Raw genomic sequence first — 20912 nt, 5'->3', positions numbered from 1 at the left:
TTCTCAGGATTTTAAATTGATTACAAAGTTATCCCCTTCGGAGTAAAGTTGTAGTTTGGTGCCCTAAACCACCTAAACTTTCACCCAACTACCACGGCTATTTTGATCCCCCCCCCCCCCCTGGAAAATTTTCTGCCGGTGCCCTTGCTCGTAGTAGAAATAGCAGTAGTCTGCAAATGTTGTGTTTTGGTTAGTTCAAGAAAAAACACAAAAAAATAAACAAACAAAAAACAAACAAACAAAAAAACACGCATCCGTGATCTTTCTTCTGGCAAAAAAATACAAAATTCTACATTTTTGCAGATAAGAGATTAAAACCTCTTCAGCAAGGTTCCTTGATACGCTGAATTTGATGGTGTGATTTTCATTGAAATTCTATGATATTTATAGGGTGTTTTACCCTTTTTTCAAAAGGGCTTTCCCCTCTTTACTTTTGATGTGTATAACTAAACTTAATTAAACCTAAACATTTGAAATCATCATCAAAATCCCATTCATTTGATGTATCTATTGGTATCAAAATCACATTTTTAAAAATTTCGGTTACTATTCAGCCGAGTAGACCCTTACAGTTCGTTACCAAGAACTGTTTGATTACTAATAAAATAGAAACTTAAGGAGTAAGATTTTAAGCTTTTTAAAGATTTCTCAATCAAATATGTTTATATGAACAAACAAAAAGTCATGTAATAACTTATAGTGGCGATGAATAAGGGAAAACAGAATTTTTTCCACGTTTTGGGGTTGAGCATGGTCAGTTGCTACATGGTCAGTTGAACGATAAAGATTAACAGCTAAAACTTATGATTATCTTACGGAAGAATCTGGCATTAATATAATTTTCTTTAAGCCTGTATTTCCCTAAAGGAAAGGAACGAGTGCCAGAAAATGCAGAAACTGTATGAACTTGATTTCTATAACCTAAATAAGTAGAACAGCATTCATTTCTATTCGAAGTCTAATTAAAACAATTATTTCAATAAAGAATTTTATTCCTACTAGCTTAAATTTATTTTACAACAGGGCATATAGATAATACAATGCATATTCAGCAGGCCAAATAAACACCTGGTAACTATACCTGGTAAATATTCAAACAACTGGGTAAATACTCGGTAAATATGATACACATCTTATACACATTACATACATAACATAATAATATACAAAACTAGCACGCTCGTATGTTATAAGCTAAATTGAAAAGTATTCATCCTCAGAAAAAAAAAATTATCCTGATTTTTCATCGTAAGGACTCCCCCTCCCTCCAAAAAAAAAGGAATTAGACAAATGCTAGCCTTCAATATACGCAACAAAAACTAAACTATTGAGAATCCTTTAAAAACAGAACAAACCTAATTCCATTAGAAACTATTGATCTAAGGATACTTCTATATTAGAGCAACTATAAAAATGAAAAAAATAAAACAACAAACATTTTACCACAATTTATAATTACATACTGATTTTTTACTAATCATTATTTTTATAGGAAAATTTTAGTCAACATCCACATGGGAAAAACGATTTTCATCCAAATTTAAGATTTTCAAAGCATTTATAAAAATTTACGACCCCCTCCCCCTCCCGAACAAGGATATATCAGCAGGTCAGCAGTCTCAATTGGAAACATGCTCTTTCAGTTTAAATACAAATATTATCCTAGGTTAAATTGCAAACCGTGCCAGACCAAATAATTCAACCTCTGTGCAACAATTTTTTCTGCAAATCCAGTAGAAAATATTTCTTGTCACATCCCGTATCAATGTGTAGCACCCTCCCCCCTCCCCTTAAAAAACAACTCTAAAGTTTATTAGAAGATTTACCAAAACGAGAGACATTATTTTGCATCAGATGATACAAAATAATATTATTTTTGATTCCACATCGATAAAGGTTATTTACAAACAGATTTTACCAATTCTAAGATTTGCCTAGCGCTGATTTTGGGAATCAGACCCATTCATCTGAGAAGTCCAGAGCTAGGTTAACCAAGAACACATTTTACTTGAAATCTGTTAAAGCTCAACCATTTAGAGCTATATGAATCCTTAGCCGTATATTATACTAAGAGTTTAAACAAGTAAATTACATGGGAAAACTTTCTGTCTCAGCTAGTCGGTGCCACCCAATCAAGTCGTAGCATTAGCTAAATATTGATATTAGCAAACTCACAGTGTGAATAGTTGAGAGAGTAGTAGAGACAGGGTAATTTTTTGTCGTTTTTAATCAGTTTCCCTTTTATTTTTAAAACTCCAGTCATATTTTCTTAATTTTTAGTCTTTTTCTGGTCTAAATAAGTAATACGAGTGTGATTTGTATATTTCATAGTTTTTTCCGTTAGAATTTCGTTTTTTTCCTGTTTACATCCTGATATGCTTAAAATACTGAAAAAGCAAAACAAAACAAAAATTTTTAGTCTTTTTTTCTGGTTTCTAAATAAGTAATATGAGAGTATATTTGGCTGTATAAAAACAAAAAAAATACTGGAATCATTCAATTCCCCTTCCCAGCAGTAGAGAAAGCATCGCGAGGTACGTACAAGGGATGGGGAGTGGGTGGGTGTGCCCATAAAATGCCTCGACTGCATTGTCGTCTTCCCTTAACATTACGACCTATCATATAATTTGCATTAAAGTGGACTCCACATTCACTGTAAAACTATCTTCGCGTGATTTTTAAGCCAGTGTTTCTTCAACTCTGTGTTGGAAAGACTTTCCGTTCCCTACAGAGCTAAAACTAAGTGAAATGTTTTGTTACTTAATAGGCGTTGTACATAGCATAGAGAAACTCTCTGAAGGAAATAAACAGCAATAAGAGAAAAAGAAAAACAAAGTGGCAGCATCAACTAGCAATAACGACTAACTACTAACAAGTCCTTCAATTTTCCCTTCAATTCATCTTTCAAATTGCTCCTTCTATTCAAACAATAGATTCGACGCTGAATGATGATTTTTGGACTGTATTCCACTTTAAGGGTATAGAAACTACTAACTGGAGAAGGAGAACTCACATTCAGAAATAAGAATTCAACAAGAGAAACAAAAACCTTGGCTAGTGTGTTCATTTGTTGAAAATGAACAAATATACTTAGTACAGCGTGTTTAACAATTCTAAGGCTCTACGCTACATACAATTTTGATTCCGTTATTGATTACATGCCAAGGATCAATTAACCAGTCCAAGATTATTCATATTGCACAAGCAATTAATTTAGACACTAATTTACAAACACTAATTTAGATTTTAATTCAAGCTTTATAAATAATAGGTCTAACCAAAAATTCTCTATAATGTCTAAAAATTCTAAGTAATTTCCTGAATATTCACTTCGTCCACAACAGAGCCTATAGCTTCGAAGTTCAAGATAAATCAAACAACCAAAAAAAGGGTTTTTACTGCATGCTTGCAATTGTGCATTCCATGTTATCTGTTTTATTCCTTTTAAACTGGAAAGCCCTTTCCTTCCCAATAGGTTATATCTTATTCTGATACATTTGATAATAGACAGCCACTTTAGCTAATACCAAAGAGGCTAATTAAATATATTCTAAAGTTATAAGCACTAGCTCATGGTTTCAACTGCAAACTGATTATTATAACTCACTAAGCTCACTATACTGCTATTGCCTCTTTTTGATAACATTTTTTCTGATAATTATTGTTGAATATTAACTAACATCTAGGTAATGGCCTCAATTGACCTCAAAACAGATAAGCGTCACTGGTGGATTAGAATTAAATAAAATTCTCTATTTCTTTAATTTTTTCACTAATTAAAAAGACCTAAAAGCGTACGATTTTAGACTTTTTAATCAAATAGGTTCAAATGAATAGATCAAAATTTATGTAACTACTTATAATGCCGATAGACAAGGGGAAAAATAGAAATTGTTCCACATTATGGGGTTCAGCTTATGCATCGTCAGTTGATCGATAAAGACTATCAACTGATACTTATGATTATCTTTATGAGAAACCCGTTACTGATGTAATTTTCTTTAAAGGTGTATAATACGATTAGACACAGAATAAGGTATCACATTTTGAACGGGTTAAGTTTAGCTCCTTAATAGAAAGTGTTCCCTGTCTCTCACCCTAAAGAAAATTAAAGAAAAGGGCACGCTTCCGTTAAAGCTTTCAGATTCATTGGAAAGCCATACAAGTTTTTTTTTCAACTACACACAAAACAAGAAAAAAGTCCAACAAATTAACCATTCCTAATACAATAATAGCCTAAAAATACCCACAAGCTAGAACTAAAACCCTTGAAGTGATCCTAGCAAACTCTTCACAACACCTTTGTAGGAGTGTAAGAGTTAGTAGTATTTGTGGCTACAGTCACAAGTGAGTCAATAATAGTTACATAGAGTTAAGTTAGGCTTACACCCAAATTTTCTACTGAAAAAATAAATAATTGGGAATCTATCATCTATGTGGTTAAACACTACACCTGTCTTTTTATTGGGGTATCTCCAAGCTAGTATACATTATTTAATTATTTTTAATATTAATAGGAGTCTATAGTGTGTAAAATTGGATTTGTATCAGATCAAGTAAGGCATAGCATCAGATCAAGTTCAAGTTAGGCAGACCAAGTTAGGCAAGTAGCCAGCTAAGTATCCAGAAGAGAACTTTTAAATATAAACTGTCTTTTGTCATTCTTCTTTGAATTTGTAAAAGTGAAATGGCTATGCCTAACTTGATCTGATGCCAATCCAATTTTACACATTATAGATCCTTATTAATATTATAAATATTTAGATAATGTATAACAGCTTGGAGATACCCATACATACCAAATGTATAAGAGCTTGGGGTACATTGAAAATAATTTGGGGTAACATTTGAAAAAATAGTTTCTCAGTCTTGTTTTTGAGATTAAGAACTAACAGAGGTTTCTTAGCCAGAAATTTACAACAATTAAGTCGTAACAATACACCTGGGGTTACTTCACAGCATACCTTCACAACTGAGAAACTTGTAGAAGAATTGACGAGAACAATCTGATTACAAACTTTAGACCTAAAACAAAATCCATTAAGATTGCTTTAGAAACTTAAACAGATCATCGGTGCAAAATAAGACAAACATACAAATAACTGAGGATATCAACCAATTTCAAGATAGACAAGGATGATCTGATGAAAGAGTTAAATCCATACACGTCTTTACCATGCTTCTTTAAAATCAATTCCATCATGGCCGAACGTCTGAAAAAGAAAAAAAAATTGCAAAACAAAAATTTCGATTATATTTCAAGTTTTGCTCAACCAGAGACAACTCACGCTAAGAGACAAGTTTCAAAGTTCAGTGTGATGAACTTTGTAATTTATGTATACTGATGCTATGCACAACTCAAATTCTTAAGAATTAAAATTGTTCCTGTTTTTTCTTATAAAAACGTCTGAAATTAAAGTTTTTTCCCCTATTTGCTCATAAACAGAAGCAGTACTTTATCGAAAAAGAGCCAAATCTATTGTTAATAAATGCAAAAAGACTGACTTTTGTTTTAAACTGGGATTTCAAAATGTAGCTACTTGAAAATTTGATCAGTACCTCATTACCAACTTTAAACGATAAAACAAACTTAAACAGGTTAAAAAATATAAACAAATTACAAGGGATTTCACAAGGGATTTCACAAGGGATTCAATTCAATCTGAGGCATCGACGAATGCTGGTATTTTGAGTATCAAATTTAACCTGCTTATTTGTAAAAAATAATAAAAAGAAGAAGTACCCAATAGCCTGGAACTACTTTCGTCAAAAAATTTGGCTGACAACTTAAAGCATGATTTTTAAAAAAGAACCTCCATTTTGAACTTAAATACCAGCGTTAAGACTGTACAGTGAACTTCAATGAACAACTTCGATATTGTTGCAGAAATTTTAAATATATTGATTTTGAGGGTCATAATTTTAAGATATTAGTGGTTTTTACAGTTCATCAACACTGCATTTAAATAACCAGGAAAGTTTTAACTTACTGAATTTTGTCTATGCATATAACAGTGACTCCAATTGATGGTTACAAAAATTTAAGAAAGAAAAACGAGCTAAACATAAAAAAAGTAGTGGAACAAAAGCACAGAAAAACAACAACGAAAGTTTAAATAGTTAGAAAAAATCCAAAAATTTTGGCTCCACGTCCAGGATCCTTTTTTAGCAGGAAAAAAAAATTAAGGAAAAATAAAAAATAATAATAAGAATTTTAGGAACGAATATTAGAAAATATAAATTAAGCTCCCAATTCAAAATCATTTTTTCAGCAATGTTGATTAGGATGATGAGTTTTTTTCTTATTTGTTATGTTGTGACAAATAAAAGAACACAGCTAAAAACTAGGATGCTTCTCAATGTTCAATACAACTTTCAATTTTCAATAAAACCTATTGTCTTTTACACAGGTTGCAGCAGTAGCTAGCAACCTAGTAATAGATGATCACGTCCAATACTAAGAAATATAACAACCCATAACTCCGAAAAATAGAGTCAGATCAAAACAAAAAAGTATACTATTAGAACCACCTTGTCCGAAACCCCTATCCAGGATATTGACCGTCCCTTGGCTTGAACAACAAGGGAAAAATAATGGCTTAATAATCAAGATAAGTGACTGCAACCACAATATTCTGCATATACGGCATCTTGTTTTCTTTCTTTGTTTTTTCTTTTCCGCGGATAGTGGGGCACTGGAACCTTGTAGAGAGCTGTTTAATAGCTAATTTTAAAATAAATCGATGGAGTTGAAAACCTTTTTAACAATTTTTTTAATATAATCAGTTTTCTACAAAAAAACTGCATTTTTCTATAGCACTATAATAGCTCATGTTATTAAAGAATAAAAAGGTATTTAACAGACCAGGTGTATCAAGAAGTAAAAATTCAAAACATCAAGAAGCGTTATCAAAATGATGAAGATTATTGAAAAGTAACAATTGAGAGAGTCAAACAAAAGCGCAAGAATTGGTTTGTTAATGATGAAGATTATAGAGAAACAATAATTGAGGGAGCCAAACAGCGGATAATAATATGATAATAATTAAGATTGTAGAAAAGTAACAATTGAGAGAGCCAAACAAAAGAGCAAGGAGAGGTATGATAAAGATGAAGATTACCGAAACAGTTATAAGAAAATAGTTGTTACCGGGATGATTGGTAGATAGTGGGATGACAAAAGCTATAATGAACAAATTAAAACCTCTGCGTGGCTGTACCAAAGAAGGCATACAGACAAAGTTAAAAATTACATTCAGAAGTACAAGAAGATGGCAAAAATGCAAGCTGATCTTCGTAAATTGAGAAATATCTTATGAATGTTTTAGGAGGACTGAAAAATATTCTAAATTACAGACAAAAATTATCTTTGAAAGAGCTGTTGTTGTTCAAAAGTCAGATGGAAAGGCTCTGGCAAAACTTCATGGTAAAATCCAAAAGAAATGTCGAATTTTTAATGACAAGCTTCCATGTTATGGACTAGCAACTGTGGAACAGATTACAAATGCAATGGAAAATATTAAAGAGCACTGTGAACATACGGAGTGAACAACATAGTGCAGTTCTTATATTACTCAATAAAGTTACTCTACAATAAAAACCTAATTGAAAGGATTTTCTGAATTAATAAAAACCTTACCTCAGCTACTTCTACCCATCGTTTTTGGATGTTTAGCGAGAAGCGACCAATTTGCGTCATCGCAAATAGTTCTGGGTGAGTTATATAGTCTTCAAATTCCAAGTCAAAGTTCGGCTTTAGATATCGTACTCTCAATGCGAAGTCTTCACAATTATATTGTGTAGGATGCCACAGGCTTTTATCTGCAAAAGCAAATTATATAAATAATCTTAATGACAGCGGTCGTTCAGTCATAAGACACTAATGGTAGAGATTTTTTAGACTTAAGGGACCCTAGACAACTAAATCAATGACAAGGTATCACCCTAAATGTATCTCCGAAACGGCTGAGGGTATTAAGTTTAAACTTTGAGAAAGTGTTACGAGAATTGTTTAACTGAATCGAATAACAGATGATGCATGTTACCAAAAGGGTGGGTCTGCCATATCTTAGGAATGGCTAAGTATATTAAGTTGAAAATTTCAGGATAGGTTAGGTTATATCGAGGGGGATATTAAGAAAGTCATTGGATACTATGTGAATCCAGTTTGCCAAAAGAGCATGTCTGCAATATTTCAGGAATTGCTGATTAATAACTTAAAACTTTAAGGGTAAATTGAGGAGTAATTAAAACTGAACGAAAATACATTAGATATATATACATCTAAATCAAACATACTTTACACCCATCCATTTGCCTCTCAATTCATATGTCATCCAATCACCCATCCATATGTCTCGGGACGGGTTGTCGACACAACTCGCCAGGGCCAGGGGGCAGGCGTTGTAAGTTATGCCCTGGAGCATATATGGTTCTTTGAAATGGTTGCATTACTACAGAGAGGGCTCATTTTACTGGAAATAGAATGTTCGAGCTCACTTTTTGATTGTCAAAAGAGATCCAGGGGCAACTAGCATTCCCCCCAGCACACACCCTTTTTTCCCAAAACCCATCCGATAAAATTCTTAAAATAGCCATTTCATTAAAAATAGTTCAAAGGTCAGACAAGAAAAGCTCTTGTGTCAACTCAACCCTCCAGGGCCCAGAGGCAGGTGTTGAAAGGATGGCTCTGGGGGCATATATAGTTCTTATGGAAGGGATGCCCATATAAACTTTGAAGAGCGCTCATTTGATTGGAAATTGAAAGTTCTTGTTCACTTTTTAAGAGTCAAAAGAGATCAGAGGGCAACTAGCTCCCCCCTCCCTCCACGCCCTAAATGCACCAGATAAAAATTTCGAGATTGATATTTAGTTAAAAATAGTTAAAAGTTAAGATAACAAAAAACTCCGGTGTTGACACAGCCCCCAAGGGGCCCAGGGATAGAAGTTGTAAGTTATTCCCTGGGGGCATGTATGGTTGTTATGGAAGGGATGCTCGTATAAACTTCATAGAGGGCTCATTTAACTGGAAATTTAAAGTTGTAATTCACTTTTTAAGAGTGAAAATTGATCGGAGGGCAGCTAGCCAACCCCCAGACTCTAATTTATTGTTTTCCCCAGAGGCACTTCACATAGAAGGGGTCGTCGCATAAACTTCAAAGGGGGCTCATACGATTGGAAATCTAGAGTTCTAGTGCCTCTTTTAAGATTCAAAATTGATCGGAGAGCAACTAGCTCCTCCCTCCATGCCCTCTTTCCCCAATTCATCTGACTAAAAATTTGAGGCAGCCATTTTGTTAAAAATAGTTCAAAGATCATATAACAAAAACTCCTTTACGCATGACCATTTCTTTAAAAATAGTTCAAAAGTCAGATAAAAATAACTCCTTTGTCGACACAACCCCCCAAGGCCCGGGGCAGGCGTTGTAAGTATTACTCTGGGGGCGTATATGGTTCTTATGGAGGGTATTCTCGTATAAACTTCGGAGAGGGCTCAATGGATTGGAAATTGAAAGTTCTAGTTCACTTTTAAAGATTCAAAAGGTATTGGAGGGCAATTAGAACCCCCACCCCCTCCAAGCTATTTTTTCCCCAAACCCGTCTCAAAGGAACTTTGAGGTAGGCATTTTTTAAAAAAAATTTCAAAGATAATATAATTAAAACTCCAAGGTCGAGACAATCCCCCAGGGCCCGGCGGCAGGCGTTGTAAGTAATGCTCTGGAGGCATATATAGTTCTTATGGAAGGGATGCTCGTATAAACTTCGGAGAGGGTTTATATGATTGGATATTAAAAGTTCTCGTGCACTATTTAAGATTCAAAGGAGATCGGAGGGCAGCTAGCCCACCCCACCCTTCTCCACGCCCTATTTTCCACAAACCCGTCCGATAAGAACTTTGAGAGAGCCATTTTTTTCAAATGGTTCAAAGATCATATAACGAAAACTCCAGGGTCGAAACAAACCTTCAGGGCTGGGGTAGGCGTTGTAAGTTATGCCTGCAGGGCATATATAGTTGTTACAGAAGGGATACTCGTATAAACTTCAGAGAGATTTGATTGGAAATTGAAAGTTCTAGTTCAATTTTTAAGAGTGAAAAGAGATCGGAGGGCCCCTAGCATCCCCCCCACGCCCCATTTTCCCCAAACCCCTCTGATGCCTAATTTGTGATAGCTTTTTTTAAATAAGTTCAACGGTCAGATAACAAACATACAGTGTGGACACAACCCCCCAGGGCTCGGGGGCAGGTCTTGTAAGCTATGTCCTGGGGCCGTATATGGTTCTTATGAAAGAGATGCTCGAATAAACGTCAGAGAGGGCTCAGTTGAATAGAAATTGAAAGTCCTAGTTCATTTTCTCATACTGAAAAAAGATCGGAGGGCTACTAGCCCCTCCCGTCCTCCGCGCCTTTGGGTTTATCAATTCACCCGATAAAAGTTTGAGGTGACTATTCTATTAAAAATGGTTCAAACATCAGATATTAAAACTCCGGGGACGACACGACCCCCAAGGCCTAGGGAGAGGCGTTGTAAGTTATACCCTGGGGGTATATATTGTTCTTATTGAAGGGATGCTCGTATAAACTTCGGAGAGGGCTCATTTGATTGAGAATAGAAGGTTCTAGTTCACTTTTAAAGAGTCAAAAGCAACTGAAGGACAATTATCCCCCCATGTCCTTTTTTCCCCAAACCCATTCGATAAAAATTTTGACTTTTGTTAAAAATAGTTCAAACACCAGATAATAACAACTTTAAGGTTGACACAAACCTATTTTTTCATTTTGATGTTATTACTTTGATACCAGTTTTGATACTTTGATGACCATTTGATTTTTTTTAAAGTTTAATTTTGAAATAAGGAATTTTTAAAAACTTGAAACTTTTTGCAATCAAAAACGAACAAAATTAATTAAAAAAAAAACTTTCCGAAAAATATGTTTTTCAAAGAAAAAGGACGGCCATTTTAAACTAAAACTCAGCAGATTCAAATACATGTTAAAATTCAAACTCAAAACAACCAGAAATTACTATTAAAGAATAAATGAAACCCGAAACGAACAGAATTTAAACAAACAATCATAGCAAATAATACTCAACAAGTAAAAATATAAATGAATATATAGATTTTAAAGCAAGTAATGATTAGATTGAATATGATGATCAAGTTTAAACGAAAAAAATAATTTTGCTATTGAAGTATAAATGAAACTTAAAACAGACAGATATTAAATAAACAATCAATGCAAACAAACATACAATAGATATTGATATAAATTAAAAAATAAATTTTAAAACGAGTGAAACTTAAATTGAACATGCAAATCAAGCTTGAAACGAACAAAAATCACTACAAACAAGAGTTTGGGTATCGCCTCCTTCTCTCACTGTAATAGTCTAACACCAACTGTGTCATTGGCGCTTTTGTTTCAATTCAATTAAACAAACTAGTTTTTTTTAACCGAATGTAAGGAGCGATATTAAAACTTAAAACGAACAGAAATTATTCCGTATATGAAAAGGGCTGTCCCCTCCACAACGCCTCGCTCTTTACGCTAAAGTGTTATTCTTTCTAACAACTCTTTTTTTCAAAAATTAATAACTTTATCGTAAAGAGCGCGGCGTTGCGGAGGGGACAGCCCCTGTAGCGTAAAGAGCGAGGCGTCAAGGAGGGGATAGCCTCTTTCATATACCGACTAATTTCTGTTCTTTTTAAGTTTTAATGTCACTCCTTACTTTCAGTCGATAAACTTGTTTTTTGTTATTTAATTGAAATAAAAAGCGCCAGTGACACAGTAGGTTTTAGACTTTTACAGTGAAAGGAGGAGGCGATGCCCAAACTCTTGTTTGTAGTGATTTTGGTTCGTTTCAAGCTTGATTTGCATATTCAATTTAAGTTTCACTCGCTCTAAGATTGATCTATTCATTTATATTAATATATACTGTATGTTTGTTTGCATTGATTGTTTATTTAATTTCTGTTCGTTTTAAGTCTCATTTATGTTTCAATAGCAAAATATTTTTTTTCGTTTTAAGTTTGATTTTCACATTCAATCTAAGAATTACTCGCCTTAAGATCTATTTATTCATTTATGTTATTACTTGTTTTACGTTATTTGCTATGATTGTTTATTTAATTTCTGTTCGTTTTGGGTTTCATTTATTCTTTAATAGTAATTTCTGGTCGTTCTGAGTTTGAATTTTAAAAGGTATTTGTATCTGCTGAGCTCAAGTTTTAAATAGCCTTTCCTTTTGTTTGAGAAACTTATTTTTAGGAAAGTTTTCTTTTAAATTTATTAAGTAGAAACGTTCAGGGGTAGTTAAAGTGGGATATTCAACTAAATAAAAAAAACACAAACACAAGATTCATCTAGGTTGTCTTGAGAACAACGGGTAACATCATAAAGTTGAATTTTCGAAGATTTTTCCTGGGGGGGGGATATTTATCTAGAAAATCTCTTCGACCAAAATACCTCTAGGCCTATATTTAAATTAATTGTGAGTTTTTTTTATTTTTGTGTAACGTTTGTTGTTATTCCTAATAGGGTAGCCTCATTGTTTCATTTTCTAATAAGGTAGCCTCATTTGTTTAAGGTATACTCAACAACTTTTTACCTTATTTTTTTGTTGATAAGGGCTTCCCTGTGGGAAACGAAAAAACTCGGAATTTATTATTATTCATTGAAAAAAAAGTGATTCACGAAGAAAATGTTACAAAGAAAAGCAAAACGCAACATTAACACAAGTTGATCAGAAATCAAATCTAATAGTAATTAAAGTGTAAGTCAAACATAAATCACTATTCATAAATAAGTGTAAACCAAGAATAGAAATTACAATAAATAATCAAGTTCACCATTGCAGCGAACAGAAATTGCAACAAATAGCGGTTTGGCTATGCCTTCTATATGGGATATGGGCATTAAAGAAAAATATTACTTATACTTCACTAAACATCATGTTTATTTTGAGCTATGAGTTGTCACATCATAGAGAAATCATCATATTAACCATAAATACTGAAAAGATGTTAAGACATACAGATTGACAGTTATAATGCATATTGATATGCATTCCTGAAGGTATCAGAAATTTTGTATTTATTCATGTCCTATCACTATCCTACCAGTTTGGAACAATAGTGGTAGGAGTGAACCTACCACTGTGAAAGAGAGAAGGTTCCAGGAGGGAGTGCAATAGCTATAGAGGGATGATGCTCCTCTCGGTACCAGGCAAGCTCTTTTCTATGTTTTTGTTCTATCAATGTTCTGCACACCTCCGACGAAAGCGCAGAGTAAGGCAGGGTAGTTTTATGCCAGACCGATCAACGACAGAGCAAATTTTTTTCTATAAGACAAATCATCAAGAAGGCAAACGAGTTCCACCAGCAGGCTTTCATTGCTTATGTCCAATTTAAGGCAACATTCGACTCAGTTGATACGTCCAAATTTGTCCACCTACTCAGGGCCATGCGTCAAGAAACTGAAAGCTCTGCGCAAGTGAATGGTAGACTTAAAGTGTTCTTTTCAGTAAGAAATGGAGTCAGGCAAGGTTGTTCAGTTGCTTCTGAGATATTTAAGTGTATTATTGATCATGCTATGACTTACATAACCGGGTAGTTGAGCTTTTCACTCAAGAACGAGGATGAAGTTGTCACTGATTGTGACTTTGCTGATGACAGCACTAGCCACCAACTCCAAGTCAGAGCTGCTCATGGCTCTAAACACGCTTCAGGGTGAAGCTGCCAGGACCAGACATTCGATTAAATTGAGGAAGACGAAAGTCTCAGTATTGCAGCCAAAGTCAGACGTTGATGATTCTAACTAGTTGATCGTTGGAAACCAAATCAAAACGGTCAACGGCTTCACTTATCTTGGTTCTATTATATCATCGAATGACTGCATCAGCCATGAAGTTGCTGCCTGTTTGGCAAAGGCCTCTGCCGTCTTCGGTAGACTGAGCCATATTTGGAAGCAATCAATGATCAAATGAACCACCAAAATGTAGACCTTTGGAGAATCAGTATATTCGATCCTGCTATACGGAGCTGAAACTTGGCCTACAACTTCAGCTGTCTATTACAGTTTCAACACTTTTCAATCTAAGTGGCTTCGGACAATTGAGGGAATCTAACGGACAGACTTCATGTGCAAAGACTGCCTAAATAATACGACTTTCCAGTCACTTTTGTCACATCTGGCTGCTTAGGGGAGACTTCGTTGGTTTGGACATTTTTTGTGATTGCCTACCGACACCCTGGCTCGGATTCTTTACGACTTTCAACCAACTAATAGTAGCTGGAAGCGTTGAAAAATAAGACCCAAGTTCCAGTGGAGGGAGAGTCTTAAGAATATCCTTGATCAAGCTGGAATTATGCTGTCAGATGCAGAGGACTTTGCTGTAGATCGCTCCACGTAGAGAAGGTTGATGACGCTCTCAAGGCCACCCCGGCCTGAAGATGAAGTAAAGTAAGTAGGAAGTAAGTACGTCATTAAAGATAAAATGTTTAAAAAGTATTTCGTTTTCAGTGATGTAGAAATGGCTGCTTAGGGGCGTTAGCTTGACACCTGTTTGTTGTCCTCTCTGTTTGTTTTAAGTTAAACTTTATCGTTTAATGTAATTTTTTGTTCCTTTTTGGTGTTACCAAAATCTTCCATATCTAGTTTGGAAATAAAAACAAACTGTATACGTCCTAAGTGTTCAAAGGATATAGGAGCAATTGCTTAGATGCAGCTGTGCGTATCAAGTTGAAACATTCAGGGTATGTTTGGAGAAATGTTAAAAACTCATAGAAGGGCAGCCAGTTTACTATTGCCTTATATCGATGACCCTCACCAAAGGTAATCAAAGTTTTGAGTGAAACAATTTTGTTCGAGATATTAAAAAAGTCTAATAACTATGCTTTCAGGGACACCAAGTCACCTCGATTTAATGCTTTAAGATGAGACTACAGGAAATATTAAGGGGGATACTGAACTAAATAAGATAATCACTTTTATACAAGATATCAAAAGGGGGAATCTGGAATATCTTAGGAACGGCTAAGTGTGTTAACTCAATACTTTCAGGGCCACTTTTACTACTACTATGGCTAAAACTCCAACTGAATGCGATTGCAGCTCCGACTACATATGATTGCGACAACTTGCAACTGTGGCTACTACTACTATTTTTAGAAAATATACTTATAGAAAATAGCCATTAATGCCACATAAAGCATCTCACTGGAAGGGCGTAACATTACCCGATTGGTGTAACACATTATGAACTTGGCAAACTTGTACGCTTAAAAATTGCCATTGGGGCCACGCCATATTATAGAAGAGCCAATAATTCTAAATCTTTTATGACACTGCAATCGGGCTTCATTGTCAAAAGCAAAATTTTAACCCGAACTGATCATATTTATTGCTACACTGTTTGAGAAAATTACAGGGAAACGTGTGTTATAGTGCTCTTGGTTTATTTTTGTGATAAGCTTTTTAAATGATTCCATAAGCCTAAGCCAAAAATCGAAGCCAAGTAATCTTGCCTTCTTTTACCCGTTAATGTAACGTCAAATTTTGAGTTTGTAAAAAGAACAATGTGCTATATTGAATGCGTTTTTTAGAAGTATCATCTCTGTTTTCCTTCTGTAATCTTCTTCTGCTGTTTCTTGATAAAAACAGTTTTTCCATTACAATCAGTTTGGTTTTTCCCCTAAACTCTTGACAGAACATACTCGTATGGTCTAGCTGAAGTTCATTCACAAGGCACTTGATGAGGGTAGAATTCAAGCTGTAATTTTTCTTGATGTCAGAAAACCGTTTGACAGCATATCACACACTAGCTTACTGTCCAAGATGGAACACAGAGGAATACGAGGAATCAGCTATCATTGGTTTGAAAATTCTTAGTCTGAAATGTCCATCAGCATTAACCCTAAGCTTCAAGATCAATTCCATGATGATTTTAGTGTCCCTGAAGGGTATATCCTAGGACCATTTTTATTTTTTGTATTCATCGATGATCTTTTCATTGCTGTACCTGAACAGACTAAAAGAAGCTGCTATAGTATTTGTGATTAACATTTTGTCCCACCTTGTGAGGCAGCTCAAGACCTAATCCTATTCACACTTGCAGATGATAGTACTCTTTTGTATTCAGAAACTAAGGAATCTTCCCTTATCATGAAAATGTATTCTGTCCTAAAAAGAAACTTTGCTTGGTTCAATGCTAATTGTCTTGCCTTAAACCATTCAAAATTTAGTCTACTCATTTTGTCTTGATCAGGTACTTCTTGTCTTTTGATTCAAACTATTTCTACCACTCATGGTGATATAACTCATCCCCTAATCGATATGATCAATTCCTGCGTATTTTATAGGATAAAAAACTTTTTTTATGACATCACTGTGCTCTTGTCAAACTTAAGCTATCCAGAAACCTAGGAGTTTTTGGAAAGCTTCGTTATTGTTTCCCTTGCACAGGAACAAAAATATTCTTTCACTCTCTCATTCAACCATATATATACTAAATACACATGCTCTTCTCTTACCCTTCCTATTTCAAAATATATAAAAGAGGAATTAATTAGTATCTGAGGTGGACAGGCCAGCTCAGCATTAATTTGTTGGATGGTCAATCCACATACTTCTTTCCTCTTGTTTCATTTTTAAGTATTGTCATGAACTCCCGAACTGCTACAATCAATTATATCATTTCAATTCTCAACTATGAAAGAAATTTTGTGTTTATTTTTTTCTCTCAGAAATTACATGGATATTTTTATTCATAAAGCTAAAACCATATGATCCCAGTTTTATGTTGTGCCTCCATATGGAATTACCTATCCATTAAAATTCGGCTATGTCATTCTTGTGTACAATTAAAATAAGAGCTAACTCACCACCTCCTATATCTAGAAAGTTAGTTCTCTCCTCCGTTCTCTTTCCCCTCTCTATCTTTTCCTTTTCGACTTATTTTTTTTTGTGCCTATCTATATTTATCTCGTAAACAGCTGATCGTATTAACTTCAAACTTAAACAAATGCTAAGGGGGATGTTAAAAAAAAATACATCCGGGTTTCAAAACGGCATATCTTCAACATTTTGAGAATAGTTATGAAAGGGTATCAAGTTGAAACATTCAGAGGAATTTTAGTGGGATCTTGAACTTAAACATAATATATGTATATCAGTTTTCAATGGACGTAGCTGCTAAGTCTCAGGAACAGATAGGATTATTAAGTTGAAACATCAAATTAAATTAAAGTAAACAATATGTTCTGATCATTAGAAAGACCAGATGTTATTGGCCTTCTTCCTCTTGATTTCTGCTCCTTTTGAATCTGACTATTGTAATGTAATGTAATTCATTTTGATCTCTGTTCATTTTGAGTTTTAATTATTTATTAATTATAGCTTATGATTTACGCTTGAAAAATTATTTGAATTTACCTATGATCATCATTAGTTTAATTTAGCTCTTTACTCTCTTTGAAAAACTTCTTGCAAGGATATTTTTTATAATTATTCTCTTTTCCTTTTTAATTGACTAAGTCTTTTTCATTGGTTAAAAAAAATAATACATTTAACCTTTCCATTCTATGTAAAATCCAGATTTTGGCTTACGATTTACACCAGGATACGCACTTTTGACAATATTTATGTTTTGTATATATTGACAACAGTATATTTTGATTTATTTTTACACATCAACTTTCCCAAAAAAATAAAACCAACACATTTTATCTGTCTTTAATAATAATAATGACTAGTAGCAATAAGACACAGTAGGTGTAGCAGCATTAGTAGTAATGTAGAATAGAATATATTATATTTTTTCACTACAATAGCTGGAGCTAACAAGATCATGTCATGACAAACCAAAAAGGAAGACACAAAACTAAGATAAAAAAAACAAATAAATAACAACACAAAAACAGTAAAGCAGCATATGCTGCTTCAACGTCAATAAATTAAAATGGGTCATAAGTAAAATTAATATATGTCAAGAGTCTAATATCACGGTTAAAATGGTGAACACTCATACACACCACTTGTACATCCAAAGATACCCCATAGGGAAAACCTGAAATAAACTGCATCAAACATTAAATTTTTGTTAAGGTAACATTATTAAATAACTGAGCAAAATAAGGGACAAATGATTTGCAATATCTCTCGGCACTAGAGGCTGGGTTAGTCATTAAATGTGGAAAACTATTTTTTATTTGTCAGAGTCTAGTGACTGGTTCTTCAATAGGGGGGCTTTCAAGGCTGGGCAGTAGACCACGATGAGTTGAGGAATTCAAACAATTTAGTCCAAATTGACATGCCACCTAATATCTACGACTATCAATTGAACTCAAGTTGAGCTGTTTCAGTTCATCATCAAAAGTTGAGTAGCTGCGTCCAAGTATAATTGTTAAAGCTATTTTTTATCATCTCAAGTCTATCTGATTGATCTTCCGTCAAACCGGGATGCCAAGCTGGACATGCATACTCAAGAGAAGGTCAAATATATCTATAGTATGCAGACTTTAAAACCTCAGTTGGCATACCAAATGTCTTCAGGTTGGAAAATGAATGTAAAAGTGATGGACCTTTTATAGTCAGATAGTCAACATACGAGTTCTATCTCAAATCTGTGTCCAAAAGTATTCCAAGTATTTTAACAGTTTTCTTTGGGAACACTAGGGAATTAAGAGAAGAGTGGCTGTCGACCTTTAGGAAGGAAAAAGTCATATAAGAGCTCTTTGTTTTACTGACCGTCAGTTTTACCTTTCCTAATTCAGCTTTTAAATCAGTAAAAATTCTCGTCTAGTCACACTGTTTGGTAGTTGAAGGGCTTAGTTGCAGTAATAGGACAGTTAAATCATCAGCAAATTTAAAGTGCTCACGAATAGTTGCTACAATAAGGTAAAAAACAATAAGAAAAGAATGTGGGCCTAATTTAGTCCGTTGTTGTGTACGACCACAATATAAAAATCCAGATGGCTCATGATCAGGGGAATTGACACACTGAGATCTTTTAAAAAGAAAACTAGCAAGCATACGCACAATAAATAGACAGGCACCCATAACCTTAGCTTCTTCCACTACTACACTATGGTCAAGACTATAAAAAGCCATAACTATGTTAGCAAATAAAGCATTAATATATGCCCTGTTATTTTCTAATTTTTAAGTATGGTATCCAACAATTCAACCAAATAATGAACAGTACTATGCTTGAGTTTAAATTAAAAATGTTGGGAATCTATATTATCTTTTATGTCCTCTTTCAAAACACTTTCATTAAACCTTAAAACACCGTTGAAAAAGCCGGCGTTTTCAAAATTGGCCTCATATCAGTAATATACTTAGGGACCTTACACTTGGGGATTGGGGTAGCATACACCTGTTTAAAAATACTAGGGAAGACACCATCAATCAAACACTGGTTAAAAATTGCCCTTAAAGGAGTAAAAAAAGATTAGCACACTCGATAATGAATTTAATCGGTATCTCACTAAGGTAACTATATTTACGAGAATCAAGTGCATTCAACTTCTTAGGAGCTGAACTAATACATACACATCGATGAAAAAAGAAATCATTAATTTTACTAGGGAGCAGGGGTTTATCAGTATCAATTCTCACCTCAACGTTGGTCACTTTTTAACTGATAATGCTCAGAACTGTATTCTTGGGTAGGATTTATAGATTTTGATTTTGATTTTAGAACCATACTGCTTATGTGCACATCTTATTTTATATACTTTTGCATTTCTTAATCTTTTGAAACCTTCCTCAGGCCCAGTTAAATGCACTTTATCTTCATTCCTCAATTTTACAGATCCCGAATATCTTGAGTATCCATGATTTTTCACTATATTTCACATTTTTTTTGGGAACAGTTTGCTCCTTACAGAACAAATTTGCCATTTTGTCATCATCAGACAATGAGAAGATATCACGCCAGTCACGATCTTTGATCCTTTTTTTTATAGATATTTACTTCAGGTGTGAAGGACATGTACACCACACTATTTTTTTCTATTTGGAATAAAGTGATTAGTTACCAAAGCAACACAAAGATAGTCACTCAAACCTAATGGGAGTAATGTAATTGTGGTATTGTAATATTTAGGACAGCTGCTAAAAATGAGATCTAACATACGCATACCTCTTGTTGGCCCGTTGCCAACCTGCTTAAGTGACAGAGACTCACTTGGCCATTTGGATATAAGTAATTAAAGTCGCCACAAATTATGATACCAGCGGTAAGATACAAGAATCGTAGATCGTCAGTGCAAGTCTGTAAGCAATTCGGAAGGTTTTTATGATAAGGGCCATGGGGCGGATAGTAAAAAACACATATCACCAGTGATTTCATTTCTCTAGGTAGCCTCTTAGGCCTGAACCACAACCATAAGAATTCAAAACTGTGTTTATTTGGTATATCGCTGAAACAGAGAGCTCTATTTCTTATAGAAGATCAACAAATAATACCAACACCACCACCACCATGAGTTACTGTAATGTCATCAGGTGTCATTCTTGGTTTGAAATAGGTATCATATCCATCAAACGTAGCATATTCTTTAGTTGAGGACCATGATTCATAGATACAAGCAATATCAAAAATTTAATTTTTCAAGCATAGTTTGTCATCTTACAATTTGTTCATAAGCAACTTCACATTTGATAATAGTATTTTCAAAAATGAATAGGGATGAATGAAGGGCTTTACATTTGGATGAATGAGGTCTCGAATTTGCTTGCCAGTACATTGAATCGGTTCTAAGTTGGTAAAATTGGAAAACATGGTTTGAAGGGTGGGCTGATTTCCTTGAAATTCCAAACCCGTTGTTTGCAAGGACCGGATGGATTTGTGGAATGCTGGCTTATGTTGGTTCTTACCAATTTCTCCATGGTTGCAGGAGGAGGGTCT

The 20912-nt window shown here is 34.3% G+C and overlaps 1 protein-coding gene across 1 annotated transcript in view; it reads right to left on the bottom strand.

Moving 5' to 3' along the window:
- Positions 1 to 999: 999 nt before the first annotated feature.
- LOC148956613 (uncharacterized) overlaps positions 1000 to 20912 on the bottom strand; it is a 59557-nt gene continuing 39644 nt past the window's right edge. The window contains exons 6-7 of the mRNA XM_089086077.1: positions 7640 to 7821; positions 1000 to 5213 (exon numbers count right to left, since the gene is read on the bottom strand). Of these exons, the coding sequence (XP_088942203.1) occupies positions 5172 to 5213; positions 7640 to 7821 (224 nt within the window). The 3' untranslated portion in view covers positions 1000 to 5171. The remainder of the gene's footprint in view (positions 5214 to 7639; positions 7822 to 20912) is intronic.

This window comes from Artemia sp. Qi Xiang Cuo, chromosome 1 (assembly GCF_049724085.1).
Source record: "Artemia sp. Qi Xiang Cuo chromosome 1, ASM4972408v1, whole genome shotgun sequence".
Lineage (NCBI taxonomy): Eukaryota > Metazoa > Arthropoda > Branchiopoda > Anostraca > Artemiidae > Artemia > Artemia sp. Qi Xiang Cuo.
This window is presented reverse-complemented; position numbering and strand designations above follow the sequence as displayed.